At 40.4% G+C, this 15970-nt stretch overlaps 1 protein-coding gene across 8 annotated transcripts in view; it reads right to left on the reverse strand.

Moving 5' to 3' along the window:
* Nucleotides 1–3817: 3817 nt before the first annotated feature.
* The window catches only part of ARHGAP26 (Rho GTPase activating protein 26), a 215783-nt gene continuing 203630 nt past the window's right edge, over nt 3818–15970 (reverse strand). For all 8 annotated transcript variants that reach the window (XM_079967947.1, XM_079967952.1, XM_079967949.1 and 5 more), the window contains 2 exons: nt 12502–12593; nt 3818–6028 (listed from right to left, as the gene is read on the reverse strand). In XM_079967947.1, coding sequence (XP_079824073.1) covers nt 5940–6028; nt 12502–12593 — 181 coding nt within the window. In that variant the 3' untranslated portion in view covers nt 3818–5939. The remainder of the gene's footprint in view (nt 6029–12501; nt 12594–15970) is intronic.

The following is a 15970-nucleotide window of genomic DNA, read 5'->3' on the forward strand; positions in this document are numbered from 1 at the left end:
AGATGTTCCCAGGTCAATCCCTGGAATCGACAGGTAGAGTTGGGAGAGATTCCTGCCTGAAGTCTTGGGGAATGAGTCAAAAATGCATGATGCTACTTCTAAATGGCAAGTTGGGCTCTCTTTACATGCATGGCGTATGCCCTTCCCTAATCCATATAACTCTGGCTGAGACTTTCCTTCCTGACAGCATAGTGAAAGAGAAAGAGAAGGAAGAGGGAGGCGGCTGGGCTCCCCCCCCCCCCCTTTTCAGTCCACTGATGCCATGCTACTTTGCTTCACAAAGACTTGTGTATCAGCCAGACAAAAGTAAAATAAAAAACGGCTGGGACCACTCATATTTATGATCAGCTCATAGCTATGGTTTGAGAAAGTCAGACTGCAAAAAACAAATGCTGCTTAACAGCAATAACTTTACAAGCATGGTAATGTATTGGACGTACTAAAGAAAATGAAATCTGAACTTTCACACACTGGTACTTCCTTGCAAATGTGTCCAAAATGAGCATTTCTGTGTTAGAATATGCATGTATTAATCTGAGCATGTTATGGCATTTTAATGAGAACTGAAAACAGATTTCTCAGACTTGTATCTATTAGAAGTTCTTAGGAATTATGGAACATGCACCTTAAGTTATTAAATGTAATTTTATACTGTAATTATGTGATATAAAAATTAATGGTTTTAAATTACCAATTTGTTATTTAGCCAGTAGGATTTTCTCTGGATACCTTCCTCGTCTAAAACTGCAAGATAATGAAGGCAAAGTTATGATTAGTCATAGTGTTACACATAAATATTTGCATTTTGGGGAAACTGCTGTGAAGAACCACAAAATATCTACTCAACTTACAAAAATAAATCCTCAGTAACTTACTTACCAAACAGCCGATTGTGTTGATTTTGGCACGGTGTTAGCATTAATCCGCAAAAATATGTCCACATGAAAAGGTGAAACAGCCAAGGCTGCCATAAAATTTTTACCTGGAAAAATATTTGCTCAGACAGTAATGCTTCCAGTCATAACTCATGTTGCTGGTTCAAATTCTATCAGGACACAAATGGCTGAAAACATTTACCACCTTAGCTGTGTGTGTTGCCCTTCCTTAGTAGGATCCAGGTGCAGAACTATTTAAAAATCTGAGGGAGAAATAGTACATTCCTTACCATGAATTTCCTGTTCTCTGTGGCTACAGGAGACTATGTCCCCTCAGAACAGGAGACAAGGCCAAACTCTTGCATTTCAGCCAAACTTTTGCATTTGTCCTCCAAAGGATTTTTGCTACCAGCACAGACCAGGCTGAAAAGAGCTGAAGAAACCCCTCAGCCAGCTACCTGTGTGTGTGTGTGTGTGTGTGTGTGTTTGTGTGTACATATGTATGTACATGTGTATGTATGTATCAGTAGAGGCCGCTCAGCAAAAAGAAAAGAAGAGGGCAGGAGGGAAGGGAAAGGAGCCTCCTGAGTCTCCCTCCCTCTTTACATGTATAACGAGGCAGAAGTTTGAAGAGGTGTTGGCCCAACATCAAAATCAGTGCTGAGGAGAACCCTCAGGGATTCAGAGAGGATAGCAATTAATAGCAATACATTACTTTTTCCTCACTAGGCAGCATTCTAAATTCTTGGCGATCTCCAAGCAGCCATAAGTGGGGCAGGCACAGTTGTAGACGGACGCAAGGAAAGATGTCTCAGGCACTTCAAATGAAAGTAAGAAAGCCGTATCTTGATTTAACTCCTGATAATATAATGTGTTGCTCTTTCGCTGCTCAGCATACAATGAGGCAGAGGGAGAGAGGGAAGCATTTAATACAAAAACACCTCACTAAGAGGAGCTACCTTTCAGCCAGGACTAATTTCCCCCCAATTTCTATCACATTAGACAAATAAAATGCCTGCCTTGGGTGTCGAAACCGAAACACTGGAATGTCAACTATGTTCAGCTTTGTTTTCAAAGTGCTTTGTCCCAAATGTTATATTTCAGTAAACATGTGACATACAGTATCTTGGGGTGGAGGGAGAGAAGAAATGCCAAAACTACCATAATAGTGTAGCAGTCAGAGCTTAATTTCCAGGGTTTTTGTGTGTGTGTATGTCTGGCTGCCAAAAACCTAAGCTACCTTCCCCAAATATAAGAATGAAGCTTAAAGTGCTGCCATTCTGAATTAATTTTCCTAAGGGCTCTTATGATCTATAGACTTGAGGGGGAAGAGACACATTTGAGTTTTTGCTAGCATCCTATTTGCTAGCTAATACATCCTATTTATATTTCTCTGTCCCGTGCCATTTAATTTGAGGGCCATATTTACCTCAAGTCCCTGACTGTGAAATCTGGGATCTGATGAATAGATGGTTTGCAAGGCCATTCCATTGTTATTATTTCTTTAAGAGCCCATGGGGTTTTCATTCTTCACTTGGTTTCAATGTGCATTGTGTATCAACCCCCAAGGGCTTCATAGTTTTGGTTTTCAGGCTGGATCGATGACAGGGAATTCAGCTGGAATATTTCGTAGGTTTCTTGGACATCTTCTACACATGAAGAATGAGGCATTGCAGTTCTGAGGTGTTAGAATGGATGACACCTCTTTAGGCTACAGGTAGAGGGTGCCACACCTTTGAATGCTCATCTGCATGAAGAACCCCCACCATCCCCACCTTATCTTTCAGGGGTTTAAAAGGAGGACTACATTCTCTCTCCTGGATATGCTAATTCTCTACTAGCGGACTTGTTGTTGTTTACCTTGGAAGCCTAAAGCGGTACTATCCATTCTACCATGTCGGGATTCTACTACCTCCTTTTCCTTTAACCACTGACCACACATGAGTTCCTCTTTTGAAAACCCTCTGCACCAGACCTGCCAAGCTTCTCTGCATTTTCAAGCAAGGACTCTTGATTTACTATGCGCCAAGAACATAGTAAAAAGAAAAGTTCAAAATGCTGTTGCTTGAAGACATTAGGTATGCTAGTAACTTGTAAGAGAGAAGAAATTTCTTACCTATTAAAAAAATGCAGGAACCAATACGTTTCCATGTAAAAAATAAAATAAAAAATTCTCTCCTCTGGGATGGCAGTCTGAGGTAGAACAGTATGTTATATGTTGTTCTAAGGTTTTTGTTTTTGTTTTAAAAAACTTAACATACACACAAACCAGCTTCTGAGGCTGCACTGAAGAAGCCTGAGTCCTTAAATCATCCCTGCTTGTGCTATTTTGCTATTGAGAGTACCTGATCCCATCAAGCTGCTTTTACCCCCAATGCATAGTGTTTGAAGTGTGAGGGGGGAAAAGGAATCAGAATCATAGGGATTGTAAGGGTAGCCTCTCAATTATGTCCACCTGGAAATAAGTGGGCTGATGTATTGGGACCGGGGAATACAAGTACCTGCACTTATCTCCCAGCAGCAATAAAAGCAGCTTGGTAGAGAATTTCAAAAAATAAAAAAAATAAATACACTAGTTATAGCATCAGAGATTGCAGGGCTGTGTGCTTGCTTATTAAAAGAGCACAAGAGAGAGTGTTAGCTAGCTCAGACGTCACAATAAACCATGGATAGGAGGAGCAGGGGTATGGAGGCCTCAGGCACTTGTGCTGCCCCCTCCTCCTGCAGTACAGAAACAAGAAGTTCAAAAATTCTCTCTTCTGCTTTTGATTAACTACATCTTGTCATGTTGTCAAATCAAGCAAACTGTGATTAATCATAATTATGGTTTGGTAGAAATAAGCCAGTGTCAAGCAATGGAGCTGGCTTGTTTCAATAATGTTAAGATTAACCACAGTTTAATGTTCAGATGAACTCTTAAGGAAAACCCCAGAGATGAAATATTGCATTCAATACGTATATTATTTGTTCAATAAACACTAGAGCTTCGAAATGAACAAAACACAATAGAAAAATACACTTACTACGCTCCTTCAAAGATGCCTAAAAATATGAACAAAAATGGAAGATGTGCAAAAGCTGCTGCCAAAATGAAGGAGACCAGGAAAAGTCATTTTCTCTAACGTTGGTGTGTAGATTTGTGCTTGCCTCTGCACCTCTTGTTAAATATGTTTAAATGCTGACTGAATACCTAGTTTATTACACTTCTGTTAAAAATCAGAATATATAAAAACTTTACTTCACAATATTTCAAATCATCATATTTACATCTCAAATTCAAAACAGTCAGTGAAACATACAGCAATGTGAACACTCAAGAATTTAAGATTAAATTAAAAAAAGCACACAAACATTTTAAAGCAGAAGAAGTCTATGGCCACTGAAATATGATAGTACAGCAGCTGGGGTGTGGGGCAGGGGAATTTACCAGGAAGTGCCAGTTTTTCTACTTCTGCAAGTGGGCCAACTTTTCAATTTCATCTGAACACAGTCAAAACTTTCTATTTCTTTTTAAAGCAAAGAAGAAGAAGGAGCATGGTATCTGAAAAGTTTGGCTTTCAAATCATGTCATTAAGTGTAAATTCTACAGCTATGCAGACAATATGCAAAGCAACTTGAGAGCAATTTAGGAAAAGGGTGCATCTTTCCCAAAACAGGTATTTCAGTGAGAAAGGCATTACTGAAAGGCATCAATGAATAGGTGAAAACATCAATCCTAATACTTCATATATGTGTGTTTTCCAGATTATTCACTCAACTGCACAATAAATACAAAATTCTAAGGTAGGTGACTGTGTAGAGGAGGGGAAGGGAACCTGTGGCTCTTAAGATGTTGCCAACGGGCAGGGATGATAGTTGTAATTCAGTGGCATCCTTAATGCTAAAGGTTCCCCGCCCCGTGTATCACACACACACACACACACACACACACACACACACACCAGGCTACAAAGCAAGCAAGGGACATAATGACAGAAAGTATTGCTGTGAGTGACAGAAGCTGCCCACATCAAAGAAATAAGAAAGGCCCAAGTGCACAATAGGCTTTGGATGCTTGTTTCTACAAATTTGTGCTAGTAAGTGACAAGAGAAGGACAGCAAGTCAGTCTATGTGCTATTCCACAAAAGCAACTCCTTGACCTCTAAGAAGGAAATTCCTGTTTGAAGAGATTGCAGATATTTTAGTCTTAGCCATTCTGTTGTTGTTGTTTTTTTTAAAAAGCCTTTATGAACTTTGGTCCAAAACATTATATTCTTCATATTGCTGATGGATATTTTTTGGGATCACAGTTGCTACACACACTCTGGAAAAACATTCAGATTCTGTTGTGTGTCTTGCTTGGACATTAAAAAGTTAAAAGCATTACTGTAATGGAACTGCTGTATTGTTTTTGGTCTATGTAGTGAAGCAGTTCTCATTATTGGAATTATTTATGTGTTGATTGCTGTCCAGGATGGCTAATCTCTGCAGAGGAAAGCCATTAGTGTTGATGTACATAAACATTATTTTCACCTTCTGAAGATAAAAGGAACAGACATGGTTTCCTCCAAACCAATTGGAGGTTTATTTTGGCCAGCTAGAGGAAAGTGCAGGGGGTCTAATTTTTGTTCATCTAGCATTCCCTGGGTGTTACCCGAGAGGGCACCTGCAATGACTTTTTGTGATTTTGTGCAAGTAATTCCAGTTAAATGGGGCTTGGTATCAAGCAATCATTTTAAGCCACATTTACACACACACCTTGCTAATATCGTGCCCTCTAAAACAAAACACAATTTAGAAAGTGGGTGCACACCTTTTGTAGAAGAGCGGAACCATTTATGCTGAAGTTCCTCCCCTTCCCCCTTTCACATCCACCATTTCCTGCAGTGTCTTTGTACAAACAATGCATTACATAACAAGGAGCAACATACATTATTTACATAAACATTCATCTGAACAGGCACCAGAGTCCTTCACCTTTCTTTTCACAGTGGCAAACAGCAAATGATCTACAATACTCTAATCGGCAGTTGTCATGGATACCATGTAAAGCTCAGCAATGTTGTGTGTGAATGGGTCCATAGTTATAGAAACTCCACATAGTTCTCAGGGATCAATCCTGTTTTTCCATTCAAGGTTCCTTCCAACCAGCCAGGCTCTTGAGATGGATGAACTGAGAAGAGAGTTGAAGGTTATTAAGTCTATAAATCCGAAACTTTAAAATAGAACTAGAATGTTGACTAACTTTTATATTTCCTGTTCTTCCTGGCCGTAGGAGTGGGATGGATCCTCATCCTGGCCACAGAAAGAAAGGGTTACCCTCCAATTAAGTCTTCCTCTCAGAGGAGGGGCTCCACATAACATGCCTGAGCAGTGTACTTTCCAACCGCAAACAGCAACTTAGCAAACCTATTACCTGTATGTCTAAATAATAAAAGGTTAAGAAAGAGTGAGGAAGATAGTTGAGAGACATCCCTGGATGTCTCTGCCTAACCCTATCCATAAATCAGCAAACAGAGAGAAGAGGGCACTACTGAAGAATGAACCAGACTACCCTGAATCTACCAGGAAGAACAGAACATTTATTGGTCAGACAACATTCCATTTTCCACCCCTAGTGTCCAGCAATTTCATCCTCAAGGGGATATAGCCACCCCTGGCCAAAAAATCCCTCTCTCCCAGAATACTACGAAGTGCCACATCCTGTGTTAACAGAGAGACTTCTATAGTGTTTACAATCACTGTTGGGATTGCGGATTACACAGGAGGAGGAAAAGAAAAGTAGTAGTGAGGGTGACAATGGATATGATCAAACATACATATGCATTTACGCTCTGCTTCAGTAGGAGGCAAGGACTAAGGGGTTAAAGTCTCTGGCTTCATCTCTCTCCCATCTCTTGCCGAAGAGTCTAAATGTTTATGGTTCCCCTTGCTCATTTCCCTTTTCTGTAGTGCTGAGGTTTCAAATTCCATCTTTCTTCCCTTGTGGCCTATTCCTCAGCCTAAAATTTCCTTCCATATTATCTTGCCTAGAATTCATTCCCACAGTCTCCTTGTCCCCACCCTCCCCACCCTTTTCTTTTTTTAAGCTCTCTATGTTTATGTAGTTAACAGACATTAGGAAACTATATTCCTGTTTGTGAAAGCCATCGTGATGACAACAGGGTTACATAAGCCTGGTCATACATTCTAGCTCACAGGAGGAGGAAGGAAGAAGGAAGGAAGTATTATCAAGAGGCCATTGCTGTTTCTGTGCAGATAATGCAAAAGCCACTCTTGGGACTGAACAGGGCTTTATGGGGAGAAAAAATCTGGAAAGATAACCTTCAATACTTAAGAAAATTAATGCACTTATTCTCTTTCTGGCTTGCTCATTAATGGGATTTCCTATGCTCGACTCTGGCAAAGCGTTTCCTTTACTGATTTAAACTCTAAGCTGGCAATAGACATGAGGACAGCCCCGAGATAACTCCTCCCCCCTGCAAAAAGATGTTTAGGGTAGTGTGGGTTCCAGGCCAAACTTCCACAAAAGAATGCTACCAATATATATACTTTGGAGCAAGTAAAAAGTTAACAGCAAAAGTGTGGCACTTGAACTTGAGTTGCTCACCCGCGTGCAATCGTGTGCAATTTAAACACCCCCATTCCGCTCCTCGCCCCACTCCCATTCTGCCCTTTTAGTGACATTTTTTATGACGTTTCTGGGTCAATTCCGGGTTTGGCGCTGTGTATGTTTGCACAATTGTACACATATTGGTCATGCCTAAAACAGGGGTTGGCTTTATTTGGTTCCATACCTAAATCTGAGGTTGGGGATTACGTTAATCTATCAAATGAAACACAAAACTGCCTGAGTAGATTTGAACATGATTTTATGCCAAGAGATGAGAGGCCAGCAAAGTAATAGTAATAGCCCTCTTCCTCCTCCTTACTTTTTATTCTGCCCTTCCTTGAAGGAACTGAAGGCAGAAACCATGGTAGGAATCCCACCATATTATTTCCTCCTCACCCGATTGCATAGGTTTTCAACATGTTATCAAAATTTAACACAAATAACAGCCTTACAATGACAATGGATTTATTATAACTAGAATGGTTAGTATCAAGGTTGCTTTTACTTATTCATACTCTATATCCCTCTCTCATTTTGTTCTAGCCCACTAATGTGTATGAGGACAAGGAAAATGCTTGCATATGGATTGGGTTGGGGAGCAGGAAGAGGAATTTGCGTAAGTATACCTTTCTGTAAAAAATTCAAGACATTTTATTTCAAAACTGAACATCAAAGTCCCTCTAATGGTTAAACAAGCAAAACAATGAGGCACTTGGGAACAATAGACCTCTAGTTGGTTTGGAACAGGCTTCCTCAAACTTGGCCCTCCAGTTGTTTTTGGCCTACATTTCGCATGATCCCTAGTTAACAGGACCAGCGGTCAGGGATGATGGGAACTGTAGTCTCAAAACATCTGGAGGGCCCGAGTTTGAGGAAGCCTGGTCTGTAATTTCTTTCTTAGACTTGGAATACAAATTTACTTTTTAAGAGGAAACAGTATGCGTATCGTAGGGAAAGTTTTTAAAATATTAGCATTAAGGAAGTTACATGACACCTCAAAAGACATCAGTAAATGATATGGGCTCATTTGTGCTGGTTCTGTCTTATACACATGGCTAAATTTCTAGGGGTGTCAACAGGAAAACTGTATGTACTGGTATTAGCTACACAATCCTATGCATGTCTACACATAAGTAAATCCCAATCCAGGTCAATGGGATTTTTCCTGGATAAACTGCATCCTAAATCAATCAATCTGAATCTATTTCAGGCCTGGAGTTAACTTTCAAGCCCTGGGCACTAATACATGTGAATGTCACCCTAGGGAAAAAAGGCATCTTTCATTGCATTGCCATAACTGCTAAAATTTTCTCCTCCCATGTGATATCTGCATAGTCCTTATTGAACTGCCCTGTCCCTCTTCTTTTTATTTTGTTAAAGACAATTCTTGAGCAGCTACTTGACTCTCCATCTTTTGTTACATTTCTCATTTCATTTATACCCCGTGGAATGTAAGTGATTTACCTCATTTTTGTGTATATTTTATATTTGTAGGCTAATTCTGCATTCTACAGCTTTTCTCTCCAGACAGTCTCTTCTTACATCCTTAGTCAAATTTACATGTTTGTATTAAAATGATTAATGCAATTGGTTTTTTATTATCCTTTCAATTGATTTCCACATCGTTCCATTATTATATTTAGATCAGAACAGGATACTGTATAGGAGAAGGTCATCTGTATAATCCTTGTTAGTATTCTCAACATGTAAGGATTTTTTTTTTTGTTTTCTTAAACAGTATTTAGCTTTAATGTCCCCCATCACAGGCAGAAAACTTCAGCTTCTAAGGAAGATGGTAAGAGGGGCGGATGAAATTTTGCAGTTAAACCAAGGAAGGCAGAGAAACATTTAGAGAGATCGTGTAAATGATTTAAAGAGAAGGAGGAACTTGTTGCCAATGCTTTATACTGTTCTGGCCGAATCCTCCAAAAGAGGCAGTATTTCAGGGATACAAGAATTAATGCTCATTCAGGAGCTTATAGCAATGAAAAACTGGTGCATCATAGAATAATCGTCGTAGAGTTGGAAGGGAGCATGAGGGTAATCTCATCAACCCCCCTGCAATGCAGAATTCTTTTGCACAATGTAGGGCTGAAACCCATGACCCTGAGATGTAGAGTTTCATGCTTTGTTGATTGAGCTATACTTGGTCTATGGTATCGAAACAAGTGGCTGTGAAATTATATTGTGTGATATCCTGTTGTAACCATCTGCTAGTGCAGTGAAGTCCTGCTTCCTTTCTACAGTAATGGTTGCTTGTGCCTGAATTGAGAAAAGTTCTGTAGCTATAGTAGTCACATCACCTACTTACCCTCATTTTCCTCCAGTCAGTAAATGTTGGAGTTATGAGTATGCATATGGGGACCTACCTTTCATGATCGAAAGGTCGGCGGTTCGAATCCCTGCGGCGGGGTGCGCTCCCGCTGCTCGGTCCCAGCGCCTGCCAACCTAGCAGTTCGAAAGCACCTCCAGGTGCAAGTAGATAAATAGGGACCGCTTACCAGCGGGAAGGTAAACGGCGTTTCCGTGTGCGGCTCTGGCTCGCCAGAGCAGCGATGTCACGCTGGCCACGTGACCCGGAAGTGTCTCCGGACAGCGCTGGCCCCTGGCCTCTTAAGTGAGATGGGCGCACAACCCCAGAGTCTGTCAAGACTGGCCCGTACGGGCAGGGGTACCTTTACCTTTACCTATTCTGGGATTCTACTCTTGTTGGAGTAGAGAAGATTAGAAGAACTACGTGTTTGCCTGAGCTATGGCAAACCTTACAATTATGATGATTTTTTCCCCTGCAGCTAATGGTTGCTGCCATGGACAGTACCATCATCTCTATCTGCCATATCTTTCCCCTGAAATCAGCTCGCAAACTGGAAGTTCGCATTCGTTGGAGGGATGTGGCATGATCCCGATGTCTCTCAAACTACCTCCAACCCGTCCTACTCAGAAACTGGGATGCCACACAAATGGAAAAAAACCAACAACATTTGTTTGGTACATTATACTAGCTGAAAAATGACCTTTTTGTTTGTCAGCATGCCAAAAATGGGGGTGGGGGTAGGGGGCGATGATGGACCCATCATCTATAAATGGCAAGTGCGGAAAGGCCCTCATTGCTTACATTTATAAGCCGCCATACAGTATAAAGTATACAACCCCCTACTGAGTTATTTAAATGTAGGAAGCAACACTGAATAGTTTGCCCATCTTTGCTGTGATCATATGGCAGGCTTAAATAAATAAATAAATAAATAAAACTGAACTGAAAGAATGGAAGGAAATTCTGTCGCACCTTTCACTGCATTAAAAACATAAGGAGGTTTACAAATACTTCATTGGTGTGATAGGGTTAAAAACTTTTACAGAAATTAGAGATCTAAGTTAATCAACTCTGTAGTTGGCAAATTGTCATTCTACATGCCAATGTAGCTATTATTATTATTATTATTATTATTATTATTATTATTAAACCTAGGGAGGGAAAGGTACTCCTATGCATGGTGATTTGAGCAAATGAAACAAAGAGCATGAAATAACGAACCACTGTTCCCACTGTGAAATGTGAAAAATTGGCTGCTTTTCTCCTGGCCAGAGATGGGATTCTCTTAGAGCTTATGCTGTGTCTTGTCAAAGATAGCAGAGGTTCAGGGTATGCAGAAGAGGTGGGGCTCTCTCTTTTGCTACATACGCTCAGTTTGACTAATGAGAAGCAGACTAACATAGCTTGACTTGCTAACTCTCACACAAGATTATAGCTCCAAGTAGAAAAAGTATGGCAAATAAAAAAATGTGCTTCATTTGACATGATATTTGTCTTGTTAAAAACTATTTTAAAAGTGTTTTCTCTTAATGCAGCAATTATAAAATGCATTTTGCCACATTCAGTAGGTCGACTGCAACATAGTCCTAAGTGAGGTAACTAGGCATGGAATGAGATCCACTTGCACAACAAGACTCGCTTCTCCTCTCGTCCCCCAACCTGTTCTGGGTCCTCCCCCCAACTTTTCACAGCATATTTAGGAGGCGTGGGGGCAGAAAAGGGGGGAAGTCCCACTGCGCTGAGTGGACCTCATTCCGTGCACACAACAACTTATTTGAATCTAGTGAATATTATGCAAGTTGTCTCTCAGTGTGGCCCAGCTGATTTTTATCTAGCAACCACTGTTTGTTCAATATAAACAGCCTTTCTCTATTTGTTCTGCTTTTCTGTATGCCTAAGAGCCAGGGGAGAGCAGGCTACTAATCAGCAGAGAGTTCCAAGAATTCTATCTGAAGCTTGCAGTCTTATAAATAGATTCATTCTCTTCTTCAGTACCTTTTGTTTTTGCAAAAATGGTAAATTATGGCCACTTCTTCTCTCCCAGCTCCTAAACTTGGCACTCTTCCTCACTTAAACCTGTTAAGAGTCTCTGTCCTCAAACCCACAACTACACCTGGTTTGTCCACCAGCCATTTGGTAATTTTCAGTAAGTCTTTTACTCCTGACCAACTGACCCATTAGCAGGTATGGAAAAAGATGACACTGCTAACCTACCCATGTTGAATGAACTGGGCTGGTATCTCTGGTATATTATTATCAATCCAACTGAAATCTCTTCAGTATTAACTGAACTGACAACCTGCAGTTAGAAATACAGCCAAATATTTATGTGGTTGACTAGAGCTTTACAAATTTCAACATCCACAAAATTAGCCATGTTTTCCCCTGCTCATTATTCCCCATTTTCCCACCATAATTGCCCTATGCCAGCAGCTCTCTCTCCTCCTTGGGTTCAATTGAGTATTTACCCTTGCAACCCCAAAGATGCACAAACTGGTGTGCAACATACAGTTTTTAGCCCATATGTTCCCAATCAGATGGGCAGAAAGATGTAGTCTGTATCACCATTTGTAACAGGATGAAGTCTTAATATTACTCAGTGGGAAACACAAGCCTTCCCTCTTAGATTTCTCAATGGGAAACACAAGCCTTCTCTCTTGAGAAATCACCATTCACTCTTCTTTGTGTTATGTAGGACTGGCCACACATGGATACTCACCATTATCAAATATGGTGCCTGCAGTGAAGGAGAGTTCTGAGTCGTGCTCTGCTTTGCAAGCATAGAGTGCTCTGGCTCTGCGGAATGGAGAACTGCAAAAATAATAACAAAAGAATCAGCACGCAGGAAGGTTTGCACATGTTTTCTTTTCGTGTGTGTATGCAGACTTGAGTATTTCTAAAGTATTTTCTTCTGAAAAATTCTTGAAACGTGGATCAAAACTGCCAGATGGCAAAATGTGAAGGAAAAGATGAAACACAGGTCAAGGGAAAGATAAAAGGAATAATATTCAAGATAACACCAAGCATATTTAGAGGATGAGAGAGAGAGAGTGGGGTAACATTTCTTCTCCAAAACCAAGTTTTGTTATTTTGGATTTTCAACATTAACTGCTGCATTTGTGACCAAGGGAAGCCCATGGTTGCCCAATGGAATGAGCAATACTATGTCAGGGAGTGATGGGCAATTAAAAAAGAAAAGAAAAGAATTAGAGGCAGAGAAAAGGAATCAACTCTAAAGAGTCAGCTGGAAAAACTTTGTGAGGGAGAGAGTTTCTGATAAGAAACATAATCCAGAGGCCTGGCTCCTGGTTGAGGCTGACGTAACCAAACTCTGCTAGCAATCTTTCCCTGGCATTGTAAATCATTTGAACTGAGGATTTGTTGGTAATTTTTCTCTCTAGCTCAGTTCCAAGACTCCATCTGCTTGAACAGTACAATGCAAATTTCCAACCCCGAGGAAGCCTTTCCTATAGTGATTTACCTGCAGTGGAACCTCCATGCCACAAAGCACAGTCCTGCCTACTCACATGTTACAGAGGCTTGAGAAATAAAGCATCATCAATCTGGAGTGGCAGCTGCTAGTTTAAGCCCTGGACATGCTGCCCCATGAGTGATCTCTTTCCCTCAGGGGAAGAGTGGGAGAATGAGACACATTTTCCCCAACAAAGCTCCTGGTCCTGCAGGAGTCAACTGTTGCTGCTGTGACAGTTCTTGGATTTCACCCAGTCAAAAAAGCTTGAGTGAAAGTGATGGCGCCTAGATGAGGCACTCTGGTTGGTAGAGCTATGGCAGCTTCCTAACTGTAACTGGGAGCTAGCAGAAAGTGACACCTTTCAAGAAGAGGCTTCTAAGCCCTGTTTTCTCAGTCATTTTAGAGAGACCTTAAAACCCAAAGCATTAAATGCCCTTTTGCTTAGAGGGCATTCACCAGTATGATTAATCTGCATTTTAAAGGACAATTGGACTGCTAAACAGCAAGTAATGTAACCCACCAGAGAGCTCAGAGGCATTATTATGATTATGATTATGATTATGATTATGGATTGATTTTATTAGTTTTTCTTGGATTGAGAAATGTCCCATACTTTACTCTCTCCCCCCCCCCATTTTCCACTGAAAAACCTTTTGTTCTGGAATTTGGATACACACAATTCCTTCCATTGGTTTCTGATATTTATTTTTTTCCTCCTTGCAGATTAGCCATATGCCTGACTGAATGCGTTAACACAGCATTTTCCCCCCATTAGCAAAAAGCACAGTTGTTAAATCTGAGCGCCTTTACGGTCTTTGAACATCCTTTGCTGACAAATGCATAAAGGGGAAAAACAGATCACCTGGCCAGCAGCATAATTAATGTTAGAAAATGGTAGAGAAGTTTCATTCCAATCCAGATCAGGAGATCTTCAACGGAAGTTTGTTAAAGCAGCCAACAATTATTGCATATTAACTCTAGTTAAGCAGAACCTCCATCTAATAATCTATCAAGTGTTTCAACTAGAAGGAAGGCCAATGGGGGATCTCCTCCTAATGCAAATAATATATTTCAGGCGAGATTGTCATCTGAGAATATGGTTAAATTCTCCCTCTTTCCCTGCTGTGATCACAATAATTATCACCACTAGTGGATGCTTAAAAAAAGAAGTGTATGTTAACAACACATCCTGTTTGGTTCTTGTCTAAATTGAGATTAAACTATGAAAAAACCCTAGTCCTTTTCTGGCACTAATTAGTGATACTTTATCTTTGTAAACATTATCAAGATGGTTAAGAGCCTTAAATTCAACTGCTGCAGCTTCCCATTGATTAGATATAAAAACTGATGTTTTAATGCACACAATCACTCAAGCACATGGCATAACAGCAGAGTAAAAATATATTAGTGTGAATGAATGTTAGGAACAGAAAGCTACATACTGAACATGTCCAGCAATTATTACAAAGTCTGTAAATCCAAACCTAATGAATGGAAGACTAACCCACCCAGCACTACTTAATGACTAGAACCAAATCATTCAGTGCCTCAAAACTGGGTATAAAATTCACAAGGAGGCAATTTCAAAAGGAGGCACTTTACTAAAAACATTTCCAAGAAAAACATCTAGTTACGTAAAGAGATTGTGACAATTGCAGGCTTCCCCCTTGTTTCCTGTTCAAAGCTCTGAGACCAGGAACAAGACACACTTATTTATAATTTTTTCCTCATCCCACAAATTCTCTAATGGAATCTTACCCACCACACCTCGGCAACAACAAAAGTCTTACACAGAACATTCAGTTTAGGATTCCTGTTTGAAGACCACATTAACAGGAATATGATAATCAAAAGCAATATTTAGCATTCAGATAGATTCAACGAATAATGGGAAAACATAACACCTGAAAACATTTCCATTGCAATATGTTTGTGTGTGGAAATTAATTAATACGAACCTTGCATTCAAGAGTCTTCCATGAAGGGTCCCTCCCCAAAAATGTTCAGAATACAACATTTTACTTGAGTCACTATGACCAATTATGGCTTATGTGCTCCATGAAACCAACATGTTGGGTCAAGCGGTTTGTCTGGATTTGTAGAACACCCGCAGGAATGAAAACAAATGAGAAGGGGAACTCCACAGAGACATTAAACACAGTTTAGGGAGATGGGAAGCAAAGCCGGCAGGGCGGGGGTGCACAGGGGAAGACAGTGCATTAATTGGTAATTAATACAAGTTACAAGAACAGCTTTGAACAATAAATTGCCACTGCCTGGTCCATTTCTTTTCCTGGTTTCTTTTCTTTGCTGTTATCTTAGTGTATGGTGCTGCAATGCCCTCCCTTTCGTGCTGCAGTGCCCTTCATAGCCCAGCCTGCATTACCAAGGGCATTAATGAGCCCTAGATCTTTCTGATCAGGCTTCTTCTTCTTTTTTTTTAATTTCTGCCTCTGAGCATGGCACATGGCCAGAAAAGCACTCAGTCGAGTTTTGCCCATGTGACCTTGTACAGTTTATGGGAAGAGTGAGAGATTCCCTTGTGTGCGCACACACCCCAGACTCATAATGACAGCAATTCTGATTATGTTACACTAGATGCAGCCTTGTATCAAAACTAAAATGTGACATAGCCACCTTGTAGGGGTATTTACATTTGCAGATATAAGGCTTGTGAGTGGCTTCCAGTTAAAATTACCATACCCTGGCCAGAATG

This window comes from Podarcis cretensis (genome assembly GCF_951804945.1).
Source record: "Podarcis cretensis genome assembly, chromosome: 2".
Lineage (NCBI taxonomy): Eukaryota > Metazoa > Chordata > Lepidosauria > Squamata > Lacertidae > Podarcis > Podarcis cretensis.